The sequence below is a fragment of the Talaromyces proteolyticus genome (genome assembly GCF_021365285.1).
Source record: "Talaromyces proteolyticus strain PMI_201 chromosome Unknown BGW36scaffold_2, whole genome shotgun sequence".
Taxonomy (NCBI): Eukaryota; Fungi; Ascomycota; class Eurotiomycetes; order Eurotiales; family Trichocomaceae; genus Talaromyces; species Talaromyces proteolyticus.
In genome coordinates, this window is record NW_025764278.1 from 2,316,904 (window position 1) to 2,332,267 (window position 15,364).

Here is a 15,364-nt window from a genome sequence, read left to right on the forward strand (position 1 = left end):
GGGAAATAACTGCGATTTTAAAAATGAGCTCTCATATCTCACTCGCTGTTTGGATGACCCTGTATAACACTCCAAAATCAGTACGCTAAAAAGTTATCGGTGATAGGCTCAAGGCGTAAACACATAAACCGGTCGTTAGAAGGCAATAACGATTGGTACCTCGAACGAAGAGGATTATAATCCCGTTCTTATATCGTCACCGTCCACTGTTTTTGTGAGTAAGTAGAGTCCCTGATTTCGTCATGAGAATGAAAAGATTGGTTGTACAGCCTCCTCCAATCACAAACAAATGTGATTTTGTACTCATAAGCTCTTTCTAAAAGTACTACTATATCTGCTTCCTGGAAGGTGGACCTATCAAGTAAATTCAATATTATAGGCCCAAAAAAAAAGAAATTCTCGAGAGCCGGGGAGGACATGAGTCATGCATGAAGGGTACCACGAAAAAAAAGGGATTTGAAGGGTGAGTAGGTCTTGTACCTAGTTTCATACTCTATCACATCGGAGTACATATGTTTAGGCCTGTTAGGGCTAGGGTTAGGATTTGCGATTGACGCTATTAACAGGATTCGCTCACTTCATAGTCTAATTGAGCACAAAAGAATTTAAACATATGAGATGACTAGCTGAAAGGATGGTTTACAGAAATATATCATGATCCCATTCAATGGATCGTAACTTGTGGATTTGGGGGCGAGCTCAGTAAAGACCCCATTCCACCGACTGCTGCTTCACGTTGCCATTGCAGCCCATCTCGCCCTTGGCGCTGACCAAACCGTTCCAGGAAAACTTTTGGATCGACGTGTTGATGATGTCGATAATGTCCTGGGCGCCGACGTGGAAGTCGACGTTGCCGTTGATGGCTTTGCCCTGGACGCCAAATTTGCAGGTGCCGTACTGCACCAGCTGGTGCTGTTCCTCGACGGCATTCTCCACCTCCCACTCGCCCAGTGTGTTCTGGATGTTCTTTATGATCTGCTGGCAGTCGGCGATGGTCGGGGACCCACTGGTGGTCTGGTCGACGAACGTTGAATCGCCACAGTCGCTGATCGCCTGCAGTGGGTTGCACGGGTAGTTGGGCACGCTGCTCTGCTTAGCACTGATCGCGGCATCTGCCGTGGCAGGGCTGCAGACGGGGATCGTGACGTATCCCGGCGTCGTGATGTCCTGGTTCCACATGTCTTCCAAGGTGCCCGAATTGGCGGGATCCGCGACGCCGCCGCCGTTTTGCTTCCCGTTCTGCTCATACGTCCTGACGGCGCCGACGATGAGGTCCGCGAGGGTGATGCCGCCGAACGTGCCGTCCAGTGACTTGATGCCCGGCACTGCCCCAAATACATAGCTTCCGCACGTCCGAACACCGTCTCCATTCGTCTCGCAGTCGTTGTTCGGTGATTCGTGAGGGTAGACCAGGTAGTACATGTTGTTGTTATAGCAATACCCAGAAGCCGTCATGTCGTCGCTGGGCATGTATGTGGAGAGAGGGTCACTGGTGTCGCACGAGGCGCCGGAGTCGGCGACAAATGCGTACGTGCTCGAGACGTTCCAGAGAGATGGGATGGCAAAGGCGAAAAACGACTTGGCGACGCTCGCCTCTAGTGTGGCGAAGGTCGTGGCGTTGTATTTCGTGGGTGGCTCGGCCTCGCTACCGCTGACGCCGCCTGCGATGAGCTTGCCGTCTGAGATAAGGCCGGTGAGCGTTGTGAGCCCATCCTTGTCGCCATCGAAAAGCTTCTGCAATGCCAACTCGGTCACATTGGCCCAGCCAAAGATGGCCTGGCCCAGGTATTGGGAGAACACAGCCTGGTCCGGGGCAGTCCATGTGCCGCTGCAATCCGTGTTAGCGTGAGTCATGGCTCAATAGAGAAGACAAATGAAATGTTCACGGGGATGACGAACCCTGCCACGCTTCCTCCATCCAAGGCAGAAGTAAGGCTTGTGCCAAAGGACACAAGGGCCTTGCCGGTATCTTTCAAATTGTCGTATAGTGCTTTGTTGGCTTTGAAAAAGGGCATGGCGGCCAGGACTAGCGAGAGGAGACATGTAAGCATATGACTTAGACAATCCAAATTTGACACAAGAAGAAAGGAGAGAAGGGCAAGCACGCACATGAGTTGAAAAATGCCGAAGTGGCCACAGTACCCACGAGGCCAATCACAGACAGCAGAATACCAAGCCATTCGTTGTCCTTAGGAGGAGAGACCGGCGCGAAGGTGTTCTCCATGTTTTGGAGCGCCGGGCTTACGATGTCGCTGAAGGCATTGTGCAAGGCGTCGATGTAGGTGGTGTACATCTAAATAAGGGGGAATCAACGATTAGCATTGTAACAGGTTGGAGCACTTTTGCGATTCTAGTGGTCTATTGTTGGCTCACCTCATGCACAATGACCATCGAGTTCCAGATCTCGTATCCAGCCGGGCCAGAGCCGCCACCCACAATCTCCGCGCAGGTTTTGGTTCCAGCGCAGTTGCTGGTGTCCCCGTACTGCCCGCAGTCGGCGTCCTCCGGACCATGAATGGTGTTCGAGACCGACGCGGTGAAACTCAGCGTTCCGGCAGGTTGGTCAATGTCCAGCCAGACATTGACGGCGTCCGTCCACGCATTCGGGCAGTCCATCTCATCCCACCGCTCCTCTGGCGACAATCCCGTGAGGTCTTCGACGGACGGGTCGCTGCAGGTCAGCGTCGTCCAGTTGCCGGTGCGGTTGCCTTCCGCATATGGGTCGTCCCCAATCGCAGCGAGGCTAATAAAATGATCCCAACTCTTGCTTGGATAAGGGACCTTGTTGTACTGCGAGAGGTCGGAAGCCCAAAGGGTGGAACCGCCCATTTCTAGAACCTGGTAGTATAGCACGCGTTCAGCCTTGATGTTGTCGTCCATGTAGGCGACCCATTGCGTGTCGTCGTAGACAAGGATGTTGCTGTTACTTTTCTCGTCGACATAGGAAGTCACGACTCGGCTCTTGTTACCCACAATATCGTTGATCTCCGCGTTCGAGATGTATCCAGCCGTGTTCGTGCAAGGGCCTGGCTGTGCAGTCGATTGAGATGCAGATCCAGTGAAGAAGCAGCCCTCAGTGTGGCAGCCGGCTTGGGCCATGCCAAAAGAGCGGCCATAGCTTGTGACTCCAACGACAATCTTGTTTGAAGGTACACCGGCTTTTGTAATCTAGAAGACGGTGAATATACATTGACGAGTTTTGCCACAAGAGAAACGAAAATAGAAAAGCAAGGGGTACAAACCATAGATAATGCGGTGTTCGTTTCAGTCAAGTTTACGTCGCTTCGTAGACAGTTTCCCGTTGGGCACCCTTCTTGTGAATACGCACTGCCATAATCCCACTATGAACGTAAGTTAGCAAAAGAGGAAGGATCAGAAGCCTGCGTACGTATATATACTGCTCACCTGGCCATGGAGATCATAGGTCATGAATACAATGTAGTCTACAACCTTACTGATTTCGGCGATGGGAAAGCCTTTCAAGTACCAGTAGGACGCAGGGGCCGCAATTGACAGCGATTTGCCACTAAGCTTGTTCTTCAAAATAACTAAAAAGGCCAAGTAGTTTGCGCCGTCATCTGGGTTGCCGGGCGGAATGCCAGGAATATCCGGTGCCTAGGTGTGGTCAGCATATATCTGCCTCTTCATCTCCCTTGTTTGAGATTTCTCTTGTACGTACGCCAGGGTACTCCCAATCAATATCCACGCCATCCAGATTGTTGTCGTGGATGAAGTTGGCAATGCTCGTGGCCATAGTCTCACGGTTGGCGGCGGTCACACCCTCACGGAATATGTTGTACGTGCTCGAATCGGTGGAGAAAGCCCAGCCACCAAACGTCAGGATCCGCTGAGGCCCTGACAAGCGCTTCAAGTTCTCGAACTCGTACGCGCTGAGGGCATTGCCAATGTTAACGGAGTAGTTGTTCGCGTCCAGGGTGCCAAACGAAAAGTGCAGGTGCGTTAACGAGGAGTCTACTTGCCGAATATCCTGGTAGAGGCAGGGCCGGTCGAAATTGAAAGCTTCGTAATAAGCGACGTTCCGGTACGTGGCTGGCGCACTACCCTTGACGATTTTGGTGCCGCAGTTGGAGATGCACCCGTTCGTACCAGGCTTGGCCGTCCCTGGCGCTCCGGTGCTCGTGTTGGTGCAGAATTCAGATGTGATGCCGCACTGGCCCCAGACATCGCAACAGGCATTCAGCGGGCAGGGGTTGAGGTCGGAAATGGCCGTCCCATTTGTCGGCGCCACCGTCCCAGGCACGGTAGGACCGCACACGGCGTTCTTGTCGGCCGCTGGCATCGGCGGTCTGCCCGAGCTGAGACAAATAATGATACCGGCCATCAAGTTGTCGCAACCTTCCCAGCCCCAGGTGTCGCTGTTGTACTTGTCCAACTCATCGGTGGTCAAGTTGTAGGTAGCAGTGATTGCCCAACACGAATCGTTAGGTGACACAGTATACGTAGCACATGATCCATCAGGCTTGGGTGACGGCGCAAAGTTAGGCAACGTACCGGATGAACGGCGGGCTAGATGAGTCGACGTCGAGTTTGTCGAGCCTGTGACATTACTTAACCTGGCGGTGGTCGTGGTGAAATAGGAAGGACCACTGATGTTTTGTGAAGTATAAAAGGAGACACAGTCGCCCTTGTACCAAGACTGGATGGCGTCCTGGACCTGAGAAAAGGTGCCATTGCTAGCAGCGATGAAGCCAAAGGTGTGGTCGGCATCGTAGCCAGGGCCACAAAGCTGCATAGCCACATTTCCGCTTTGGACGTTGAGGGATAGGATGTTGTTTTGCAGATATCCGAGAGCGAAATTGACAATGCCCTCGTTCTGCAGGCCCTTGCCAATATAGATACCGGCAGCGCCGCCGCTAGCTTGGACGAAGAGATTCACGGAACTGTTGGTGAGGCCATGTCCGCTGGTGAAGTACTTGCCCATCTCCCGTGCAAGACTCTGGATGGTAGCCGGTTGGGATGTACCGTCTGCCCACCATCCCAGCTGATACGTTGTGTTCGTATTGTTAACAATGGAAACCGGGGCGTTTTGTGCCTGTAGATTGGTCCAATCCGGGCCATAAGAAGAGCAGGAATAGATCCGGTGGTTTCTCGTAGAGTCGTCGACATCATCATAGATATTGAACATGGAGAAAATGATGTGTTCACACAATTTGGTCTGCTCCAGGTTGTGATAGACAGACCAGTTGCCATACGAAGCTCCCGAAGTGCTGCAACGCGTTGGACAAGCAACGTCCCTACCACGATAACCCGGGCTCGCGGGGATTCTGAGCGCGGCACGGGGTGATGAAGAGAATCCGGCTCGCCCTGGGGACACAAGGGCAAGGCCGATGGCCCCAAAAACCAGATGAAGCCAGGTAAAGAAAAGCATATTTGCCAGTGTTCCTATGAACCGATCTTAGTAAGAAAAGAAAAGGTGAAGGACTTTTGTCTTCTGGGAATTCAAGGATGTCCATTTTTGTGGCCTTTATATTTATCCCCCCTTGATACGGCACATAATAGAGGTAGCCTGGGTTTTCTCCCAGCTGAGCGAGCCAAAAATAGTCTCCTGCGCAGGAATAGAATAGGGGTAGTATCGCATGCCCAATAGGGAGACGACCTGGTGATGTAGTTGGCAGCACACCCCTAGAAGGCCCAACTTTGCTTTAGGAAGTATTGAGCTTACTAGAGTGAAAATTACGACCGGTGGGTTCGACCGCGGTTGGTAAATTGCGGTGCTAAGGCCTTGTTTCAAATACTGGGTTAAAGAAGTTATTATGTTTTATCCAAATCATCTTCCTAGTACGTAATATGGTAAAAATTTGAGAGTGTTAAAGAGACAATGAGATCACCTAAGCCTTCGCTTATACCAGTAGAGAGAATTTTGGGTCACTAAAACAGTCCCACTAGAGTAAATAGAGAAACATATAGGCTAAAGAAAAGGTATTCTAAAAATGGTATCTATATATACTGTGTACCTCATTCCGATCTCTAGTCGAGGCAAAGAGGCTCATCCGTAAGCACGTGGGGTAGTCTAACTTTCAAGGAGGTTAAGTCGAGTATTAGTCCTTTGGTGCGCGGCGACGTACCATACGACGTGCATAAGCGCAAGCACTCGTGAGCTACTGTGTGAAATCACCTTCCTCGTACCGTGACCGAGGCCAAAAAAAAACATATGATTACGCTACTCGATGGGCAAGCGCTTATGCCATACCGTCAAATGTTATACGGAGATTACCATGACCACGACGTGTCCTCATTTGGGCAACGCATCGTAGACCAGATGATTAGTATGAAGACTCTGTTGGTGGACCGAGAGATGCCTGCAAAAAGTCGAAATAAGAGGCACATTTGTCACCACGTGCACTCTACTCGTTTATTACTCGTGTATATCAGGTTATCCTTGGCTCCAACATCTGCACCGCAAAATATGTCTGTCATGTATATATTGATTCGGACGGTATAGCCGCATCATAGTTATATTAGGCTATCCTTAGCTCCAACATCTGCGCCACAAAATATGGAGCATATAGTTCATCTGACCCACTAATTTGGCTCAGCGGGACACGCTATACCCTTCTTGATATACTACCGAGCAATTTGTAAACGCTAGTCAACAAAAGTACGTATTTAGGTTAGCGCTGGCATAACATTGAATTAAGCTTAGTTCTAGTCTTGGCGGGACTCATGGGAATACCTATTGGGAAATTGGGAAATGGGTGGGATCAAAATATATATGGAACTTCCATGGGAGTTGGGAGTGAATTTGCAAGAGGTTCACGGGAATTTTCAAGGCCTAGGCTAACCGTAGTCTGCATAAAGTTAGACAGGACATGACTTACGCCAGGAGCTTACCGATACCACCCTAGAAGGGTCCCCTGCTTTCACTGTTACGTGCTAAATGAACTGGGGTCTGGAGCAACCCACATAGCCGGGGCCCCGAAGATGCTGGCTATAATCGAGTAATAATCGTGAAGTTTATAAGGAAAGATCCCGTGAAAAGAGAAAAGAACGAAACAAATGACAGGTACAGGACTGTGTTTGATGTACTGCGCCTGATTGTACAGGTTTTGGGCTGTTGCCGCGGAGCTAATGTTTTTAGTGAAATGTGCAAGGCGCATCTGTTCTATACCTGTGCACCAAGGAACACACTCTCTCGAACGCCTTGCTGAGTTTCCTGTTGCGTACATGTATGGTTGCATTGCTTGTAACAGTAAGTCCATTTCGGAACGACTTAATTAATCCTACCTTCCGTACACAGCCTGCTTCCCAAAATGAGATTTAGTACGCATAACGCGGCTCTCTTCTTGGCCAAGATCCGTGGCAGACACCACGTGCGGACTCAAAAGGGGATCTGGATCTGGATCTGCGGATCTGCGTTTTCTTGCCCAGGCCTTCTGCCCGCTTACGCCTCTTTTCTCTTATCGTAGATTTTTTTCATATCGCAGCACGATCAATTGCTATTGCTATTATCATACGGAAGCCGCAAGTGTAAATACTCCATTATGTACAATTACAATATAATCTTGTCTGACTTAAGTCTACAGCCAAAAATGGAAATTCAATCCAATCCAAAGTAAGCACACTGACCATATCCCTGGAAACATCATAACCCTCCCAGCTGCACTGCTGCTGGAGGACGGACATGTCACATTCGGATTCTGCCAAGCGCAAGCAGTAGACGTGATAGCCGCAGAGATGCTCGCTGCAGCAGCTACGTTTACAGCCGCGGCGCAAGGGTTTGCAGTGGGCAGTGTAGGCGAAAGAACGGCGCACGAACTTCGGCCATCGTATTTGATCGTGTCCGCCACGTCCAGCGTCCCCGTCACATTGAATGTATAGCTGTCATCCGTGGCGGCGCAGGTGCTATTGTCAGCTGAAGCCGCGACGAGATCTGGCGGCTGCGTGCCGTTCTTGGTGGTGAAAAAGACATTTGTATTCTGGTTTAAGTGGCCAATATTTACAGTGTCATCCGAAGATCCCGAGCAGTTGCCAGTGCTCAAGGACCAGGCAAGCACCCACTGGCCTTCGATGCCATTCAAGCTATGAATATAGCCGAGTGCATAGTATGGGTCACTGCGGGAGAAGGTGGCGTTTGTGAGATCCAGTATTGCGGTGGTGATCTCGTTGGAGGAGTCGCTAGCACTCGTAACGGTGAATTGAAACTTTGGGTCGAGGGATGCTGCGAGCTGGGCGTTTTGGATTGCGAAAACAACAGGTATAAGAGCGGCAGGTGCGTATGTATCGTTGCGCGGGAAGACAAGATCGACTTCCACGGTGGCCGGGAAAGTAAGAGCCTCAGCACCGACAGCGCCGAGAATAAAGGCAAGAAACAGACCCAAGAAAGTAGGCGACATGTTGATTGGCTCTGGAGGCTTTTACCACTGCGAGAATTGGAGAGAACGGGAATGGAAAGCAAATAGACTGAACGAAAGCTAGACTGTTGCGCAAGAAATAAAAAAGTGAAGAAGAGAAGAAATGAATAGAAGAGGAGAAAAGGGGAGACAGAGAATGAGAACGAAAGAGAGAAGGGGAGAAATGTGTGTCGAGGTTTCAAATGGGGTTACTGGGCGTAACGTTGTAAGCTAGTAAGTCTAGGGACGGCAAGAGAGTTGGCAAATCAGACACGCCGCAGTCCCAGCAAGCAATCTACTTCATAAACTAAGGAACAGGTGCATGTGACTGACCTGTATGAGAGTTGGCAAATCGGAGGACACGCCGCAGCCTCTCAGGCAATCTCGGCCCTGCCAAGAATAATATTCTCCACCGTCCTTTTCAGCGACGCCGATTGATTGATTGATTGGTTGATGCATCTTACAGGGCTTTTCCAGGGTCCATTTAGTAGCAGGATTCTAACTTTGTAGATCATTCGCGTCTCGGTGATGGGGGTATAGAATATCCTATCATACTATAATATATGTGGCTATAAACCCTCTTATCCTTCGAGAATCTATCTAGTACACCAATATGCTAGTTGAACTACCTCTCATAACACCTATAAGCCCCACCAACAAAAGACCTGACACTAGGTGCTTCCAATCCATAACTAAAGCCAAATATGGGGGTGATTTGACAATGCGCGTGGCTTATTGATACGCCATCTGGACTGCTAGGACCAACATTTGAAGAGACTGAGCACTGCGCTCTGTCTGTATATTGTTAGCTAACTGTTCCTTAGCTCCATGAACCAGCGCTAAGCTCTCGGGTCTGCCCGGCCTTTTTGTATAATGCACGCTAAGGGTACGCTAGTCCATAGAGAGTAGTGATTGTTGAAGCTGCCAATCAGGAGCATCGGGGGCCGCACGCTGCCAGCGATTCTTTCATCCAGCAGCCGGACTACCTCCAATACCATTTCATACAATACCGATACCGTTATATAAAGTAGTCATGAACGTGGAAAAAGCGGCTGTTAGCGCTGAACTACTGGTACAACTCAGGATATAATTCAGGATACAATTCAGGATACAATTCAGGATATAATTCAGGATACAATTCAGGATACAATTCAGGATACAATTCAGGATATCCGAAATTACCCATTAATTCGCCTCATTTTCTACATCCTACGAAGTAAGCACACATGCCCTCGATGCGAACAAACCAACGTAGATATCATGCTCCTCCTCCTACGAGTATAAAGTCGCTCAAACTATCGCGTAGTTCATGATGAGAACGAACCCCATCCTCAACGATCTCCACGCATTGTGATCAGCCTCTTGGTCTCTTTCTGTTGCTCTTTGTCTCTCATCTACTAGTAAGCCAAAGCTGAAATGGGCCTCAGGTCGTTCATGATATTGGGGTTGCTCCCATGGTTGCTCTCTGCTCACGTCTTGGGTGCCCGCCAGAGTGTGACTTGCGATTTCACCGTAGCCGCCAGCAGCGGAGATACTTGCACGACCTTTGCTGCCGAGTGGGGTCTGACAGAAGAGGGTTTTCAGGCACTGAATCCTAGTGTTGCGTGCCCGACGACGTTGGTGGCCGGCCAGTCCTACTGTGTGTTAGGCACAGTCTCGTCAGTCACGTCGACCTCGCCCACCACCACCGCCACATCCACGACTACCACCACGACTAAGCCCACGATCACGTCCACGTTCACGTCCGCTACCAAGACGACAACCTCGTCTCCGCACGAGCCGACCCAGTCAGGCCTTGTCTCCAATTGTAATAACTTCTATCTGGTCTCGTCAGGCGATTCTTGTGCCGCAATCGAGTCCAAATTTGGGATCAGCGCACAAGAATTTGACTCTTGGAATCCATCAATTAACTCTGGTACTGTATACCTGCAGCAATATAATGTATATATCTAGTAACTAACATTTTCAATAGACTGTACGAACCTCTTTCTCGGCTACTACGTCTGTGTTGGCGTCCCTGGGGCGACGACCACGACCACCGCCGCTACCAAGACGACAACCTCGTCTCCGCACGAGCCGACCCAGTCAGGCCTTGTCTCCAATTGTAATAACTTCTATCTGGTCTCGTCAGGCGATACTTGTGCCGCAATCGAGTCCAAATTTGGGATCAGCGCGCAAGAATTTGACTCTTGGAACCCATCGATTAACTCCGGTACTGTATACCGCTGACCATGTAACGTACTTTCTAAAAGCTAACGTAAGATACTTTGATAGACTGTACCAACCTCTTTCTTGGATACTATGTCTGCGTCGGCGTTCCTGGGGCAGTGACGACGACGACGTCGCGGACGGCTACATCTACTGCACCGTCTCCTGAAATGCCCAGCATCGTGAGCAACTGTAAGAAATTCCATTTAGTCAAGTCAGGGGACACCTGTGCCACTATTGAGGCAGCTAGTAGCATTACGAAAGCTCAGTTCGTCTCGTGGAATCCGGCTGTCGACTCGGCTTGCGACAACTTATGGTTGGGTTACTATGTGTGTGTGGGTGTCTAAGTTGCTCTTGAAATTGTATTGCAGATACAAAAAAGTCCCACTCAACCTATGGATACCTATGCTAATCTTTGGGGGAGGGTGGGGATGTTAAAAGATACTATCGACGATTTCAGCTGCAAGCGACAGGGAGTCGTCCTTTCGTCCAATTTGCTAGAGCAACATATTGCACTAGTTTTTGCAATACAATTATATTACTATTATTATTACACGGTTTGCAGCTATCTAGGTTATACAATTTATATGCGTTTGTAGACCATGGGGAAAACTCTGCCTCGTGAGGGTTGAAACCATTGCTCCTTTGTCTGCCACCCTGAGGAATACTACTACCCTATTCATGATCTGTTCCTAATTTATGGATAACGTGAAAGTCTCGTATGTGTGAACTGAGATCCGGACAGCCACTTCCTTGAATCGCCTTGCCTTGCTTATTTTAGCATATATTATATATATCTCTTTTGTAGACTATATCGCTAGATATATTGTTGGGGTATTAAGGAAGCGTTCAAAGGTCGACATCACCTTAGGATCACATGTTGGACAAGGCATGCCTGTACGAAGAGCGTCTGCTCTACACGTGACCGAATACCTCAGGCAGACCAACTGGCTGTGTAAAGACTAAAACAGATTATTAAATTAATGAATAGTTCGGTACCGTCTCAGCCAAGAACTTAGACTTGTTCAAGTTTCGTCAAAGTTTTGCTACATAGTGCTATAATTCTGCACGTGTACATTAACAGTCAGATTAAAAACACTACGAAGGCACTCAAATTTGTCTACTTAGAGACAGAAACGCCTTGGATGATTTCCCGTTAGTCTTGGTTACCTACGTACTACATAGGAGATGGTAAGGGCGTAGTGATGAAATCATCGCCTCAATATTCAAGGCAGCAACCTGAACCAATGACTACATCCAAAATAATGAATTTCAACCTAATAAACAATAATTCTCAACATGACCACCATATTTATTATTTATATCTACTTTCCCCATTTAAGCGACAATCAACCCGGGGTCAATGGCGGCCTACTGCGCCCTCCCATGGTACGTACGCGGATAAGGTACCATCAATATTGTTCAATAATTAGTGGTATTTATTCTCGACTATGTAGACTTTGTATAAACCTAGGCATCCATTATCAATCAATATAACCGTGGAAATATCATATCTGAACAGGCAGCTGGGCTCGCAGCCTTACATAGACAAGAGTAGAAATAGCTTCTTAAATAGGAAAAGTAGTTGTTCAATACGCCATACTTAATAAATATGGCTTACTATACTGCTCTTATTTCCTTTTCTCCTTTTAATAACTCTTTCTATAGCTCTGTTCCTACTACTTGCTGCTATTCAACACCATTGACCACATTGCTTGCTGATCAAAATGAATCCTGAAGTACAGCCTTTCGCCTCCCAAAAGAGCTCCCCTGAGGAGTACTCCCCGATAGGCCATTCCTCGGAGGATTATCCCACTGAGGACCATTCCCCTGAGGAGGAATCCCCCGAGGAATCATCTCCTGAGGAACTATCGCCTTCTGAGAAACACTTCTGTCAACAATCCCCTGAAGAACAATGCCTGCAAGGTCACTCTCCTCAAGGCCACCCCACTCTAAACTACCCTCCTGAGCCAACATGGCCTGTTAGTGACTACCAATACCACATGGAATACCGGTGCGCTACTCCAACTAGATATCAACCAGCAATACTCTATCATGAAAATCCAGTTCCTCCGCCTAGCAATCCATGGCATCAATATCCCCAGCAGGATTGGCATTATATGTCTTCGCTTCCTTCATTTCCTTTTCCACACGAGCCCCCAGTGGGAAATTATTCAAATGATGGCCCAATTTCCCTTTTTTATCCTCCACAGATTTCAGGATATTCAGATCCGGCTCAGTATCAAATGTATCCGGGGAATGCAGCCGACCACAACCCTCTCCGTCCAGATCCTCCAATTTCTTTTCAATATGGGCACCCGATGGGAAGCTTTTCAAACCGCGGACCGAGTTGGCTGCCCTCTTATTCTCCACGAATACCAACATATTCAGATTCGGCTCAATATCAAATTCATTCGGGGAAATCGCCCAATTACAGCCCTTCTCGACAGACCCTAATTCACAATCGCGATCCTGAGGCGAAAGTTTTCGTCGGAGAGTAGGTTTACTGCGTACATGCTGAGAATAATGCTAACAATAACGTCACAGCTTACCAAATCAGCTCTCAAATCGGCAGCTAAAGGATCAACTCGTTGAAATGTTCCAATACGATGGTAAACGATGCAAAAAGGCGTGCAGCGCCCGTTGTGCAGTGAGCTGCAGAGAGCATTGCACAGATAATTGCAGCAAAGTTTATGAACAGGATCGGAGTTGGAGAAATGCATGGAAAATTACTCCTGATATTAATATAGCACCGGGGATAAGGAAAGGGCCAGGGAGACATAAAGAACTGCGCACGGCGTGGATTCAATACAAAGTAAGCCTCCCTTCCATTCTTGCCTTGTATCAAAGCTGGAAATGCATAGTATCATGTTGCTAAAAAAAAATGAAATAGAAAATTTCAGATGCAGAGAAATTCCTAGTCAAAGCTAGGGCAAAAGGATTTGCTATGCAAGCAGGTTATGAAAAGCGTAGGCTGCGAGTTGATCGAGCTAATGGGAAAAGTAAGAGCCTTTTTTCTTCAGATCCAGTTGTATCGAGTTTAGAAGCTGACTTGGGATTCTCGTGCAGGAACATGCCGCTTGGTCATGTCGAATCCAGCCGATAATGAGATTTATAGGAGCGCTTATGTTGATGAAATAAAGGGGTTTGTGGAATATGCTTCTAGGGAAAAGAACACGAAGATTACAGCCCACATATCAGACACTCCTGAAGTTGAAAATCAAGCCGACACTGGTATGGTAACTCACTCTTTCGGAGTGATATTCAGATCTGCTGATCAAGCAAAACTTGCGGTGAGGGTAAGTATACGAATCCCTTCTTAACTTGATAATGTACGAAATACCAATGGACGCTGACAATGAAATAGGAATTCCCCAATTTCTCAAAAAGGTGTAAGCTCGAAGCCACACATGTCGAAATCACCGGGATTCCTAGCTGGCGACTCCCCAGTGGTCTCTCTTTTGACGCTCTCGACCTTGATCATGGTCAAATATGGTGGGAGTATGCAAAAGCAACCCTTCCAGGAAACACAAATGACATAGTGAACACAAACTGCCCAGCGCCCAGAAAGTTCCTAGAGATCACAGACTTTCCAGAAAAAACGAGCCTCTTATCTATCAAAATTTACCGGGAGAACATAATCCACTTAGAATACACAAGCTTCTTCGGAAGGGTGGCAAGCATTCAGACTCGGTATGGAAACCGCGATCAAAGAAACAGCGAAGAAGCAAGATTGTCCGTGGAGAAAAGTGACAATTCTCCAGATTATCCGACAAATTTCGGCGGCAATTTTACACGCACGGCTTGTGGGAACTGGGAAATCCACAATCCTAAATCTGTCAAAAACTATCGAGCGATGGAAGGGATTACTTGGAGCAGACTCCTCTGTAATCCGTACCTGAAGTCCGAGAGTTTGTATTTCTCCAGAAAAGGTGTCAAAGAAATACCGGACGAAACGAAGCGTAATCTACAGGAGATTTTCGAACAGATACGAAAGAATAGCAAGAGCTTGGAGAACATTGGGAGAGAAGGCAGACCAGGTTACGTTGAAATTAAAGATAAAATATCAAACGAGATACAACCATATGGCCGAGGACCTTACGAAACTGGTACAATGGAAACCCCAGTGCTCAATGTTGATGGTAAAACAAAGATATCTCAAGAGACACACAACAAACAAGCAGAGAATTCCCAGACTGTATGCAGCGGGATCGACGATGTGATGATTAGCGAAGGCGACGAGACTGATGAAATAGAAGATGAAACCAATCGCCAACAAAATGTATCTCTTGAGATAGCTTACAGCAACGGAGGAGATGACTACACTATTGAGGCGGAAGGTATGACGGGAAAATTTGAAAGCGAAAAAAAGATTTTGGAAGATGTCCAAAAAGTCGAACAAGAAGGAAACGGCGACACTAATGGAATGGGGGGAAGCATGGGAAACCCCAAAGGTCAAAGCAGAAACAAGGGTCTGAATGGAGTGTTGAAGCGAAGAATGAAGGTAAGAATCAATGCAGGATCAGTTCGGGAATCAGTCGGAGGGCCAGTTGGAGGTCTGAATTTTCTTTTTTAGAACTTTTCTATTTTAAGAGAAATATATTTATTATTAAATATCTTAACAATAAATAAATCTATGAAAAAACACAATATATATTTAGAATCTAGAAAATAGGGCTTTCTGACGGTATCAAGAATATAGGCCTATCATTTGTATAGTAAATTGTATTAATAGTTGTCTATAATCATGAATTTGCCTTATCGAATGTGCTTCCTTGATTCTATTAGGCTAGCTAGTTGTATGA

General features: G+C 47.7%; 4 protein-coding genes across 4 annotated transcripts; 2 read left to right on the forward strand and 2 right to left on the reverse strand.

Moving 5' to 3' along the window:
* Nucleotides 1-540: 540 nt before the first annotated feature.
* Nucleotides 541-5,389, reverse strand: BGW36DRAFT_404185 (uncharacterized protein; the record flags this gene model as incomplete). Its single annotated transcript, XM_046218922.1, has 7 exons — nucleotides 541-1,828; nucleotides 1,900-2,026; nucleotides 2,110-2,293; nucleotides 2,374-3,168; nucleotides 3,243-3,341; nucleotides 3,406-3,615; nucleotides 3,680-5,389. The coding sequence occupies 7 exons, from the start codon at nucleotides 5,387-5,389 to the stop codon at nucleotides 700-702; spliced, it is 4,254 nt and encodes a 1,417-aa protein (XP_046076920.1). The 3' UTR covers nucleotides 541-699.
* Nucleotides 5,390-7,428: 2,039 nt separating this feature from the next.
* On the reverse strand, nucleotides 7,429-8,684 carry BGW36DRAFT_370209 (uncharacterized protein). Its single transcript, XM_046215220.1, has one exon. It carries the CDS (start codon nucleotides 8,352-8,354, stop codon nucleotides 7,539-7,541), a length of 816 nt encoding a protein of 271 aa, XP_046076921.1. The 5' UTR covers nucleotides 8,355-8,684; the 3' UTR covers nucleotides 7,429-7,538.
* A 1,083-nt stretch (nucleotides 8,685-9,767) lies between these two features.
* Nucleotides 9,768-11,243, forward strand: BGW36DRAFT_414268 (putative LysM domain protein; the record flags this gene model as incomplete). The annotated part of the gene is made up of 3 exons (XM_046219284.1): nucleotides 9,768-10,266; nucleotides 10,324-10,563; nucleotides 10,626-11,243. The coding sequence occupies 3 exons, from the start codon at nucleotides 9,768-9,770 to the stop codon at nucleotides 10,904-10,906; spliced, it is 1,020 nt and encodes a 339-aa protein (XP_046076922.1). The 3' UTR covers nucleotides 10,907-11,243.
* Nucleotides 11,244-12,286: 1,043 nt separating this feature from the next.
* Nucleotides 12,287-15,135, forward strand: BGW36DRAFT_355300 (uncharacterized protein; the record flags this gene model as incomplete). The annotated part of the gene is made up of 5 exons (XM_046213630.1): nucleotides 12,287-13,056; nucleotides 13,107-13,374; nucleotides 13,453-13,561; nucleotides 13,629-13,858; nucleotides 13,927-15,135. 5 exons carry the CDS (start codon nucleotides 12,287-12,289, stop codon nucleotides 15,133-15,135), a joined length of 2,586 nt encoding a protein of 861 aa, XP_046076923.1.
* Nucleotides 15,136-15,364: the final 229 nt, after the last annotated feature.

Bases quoted from the DNA above. Each gene is read 5' to 3' on its own strand.
- BGW36DRAFT_370209 (XM_046215220.1), bottom strand. From the start codon at position 8,354: ATGTCGCCTACTTTCTTGGGTCTGTTTCTTGCCTTTATTCTCGGCGCT.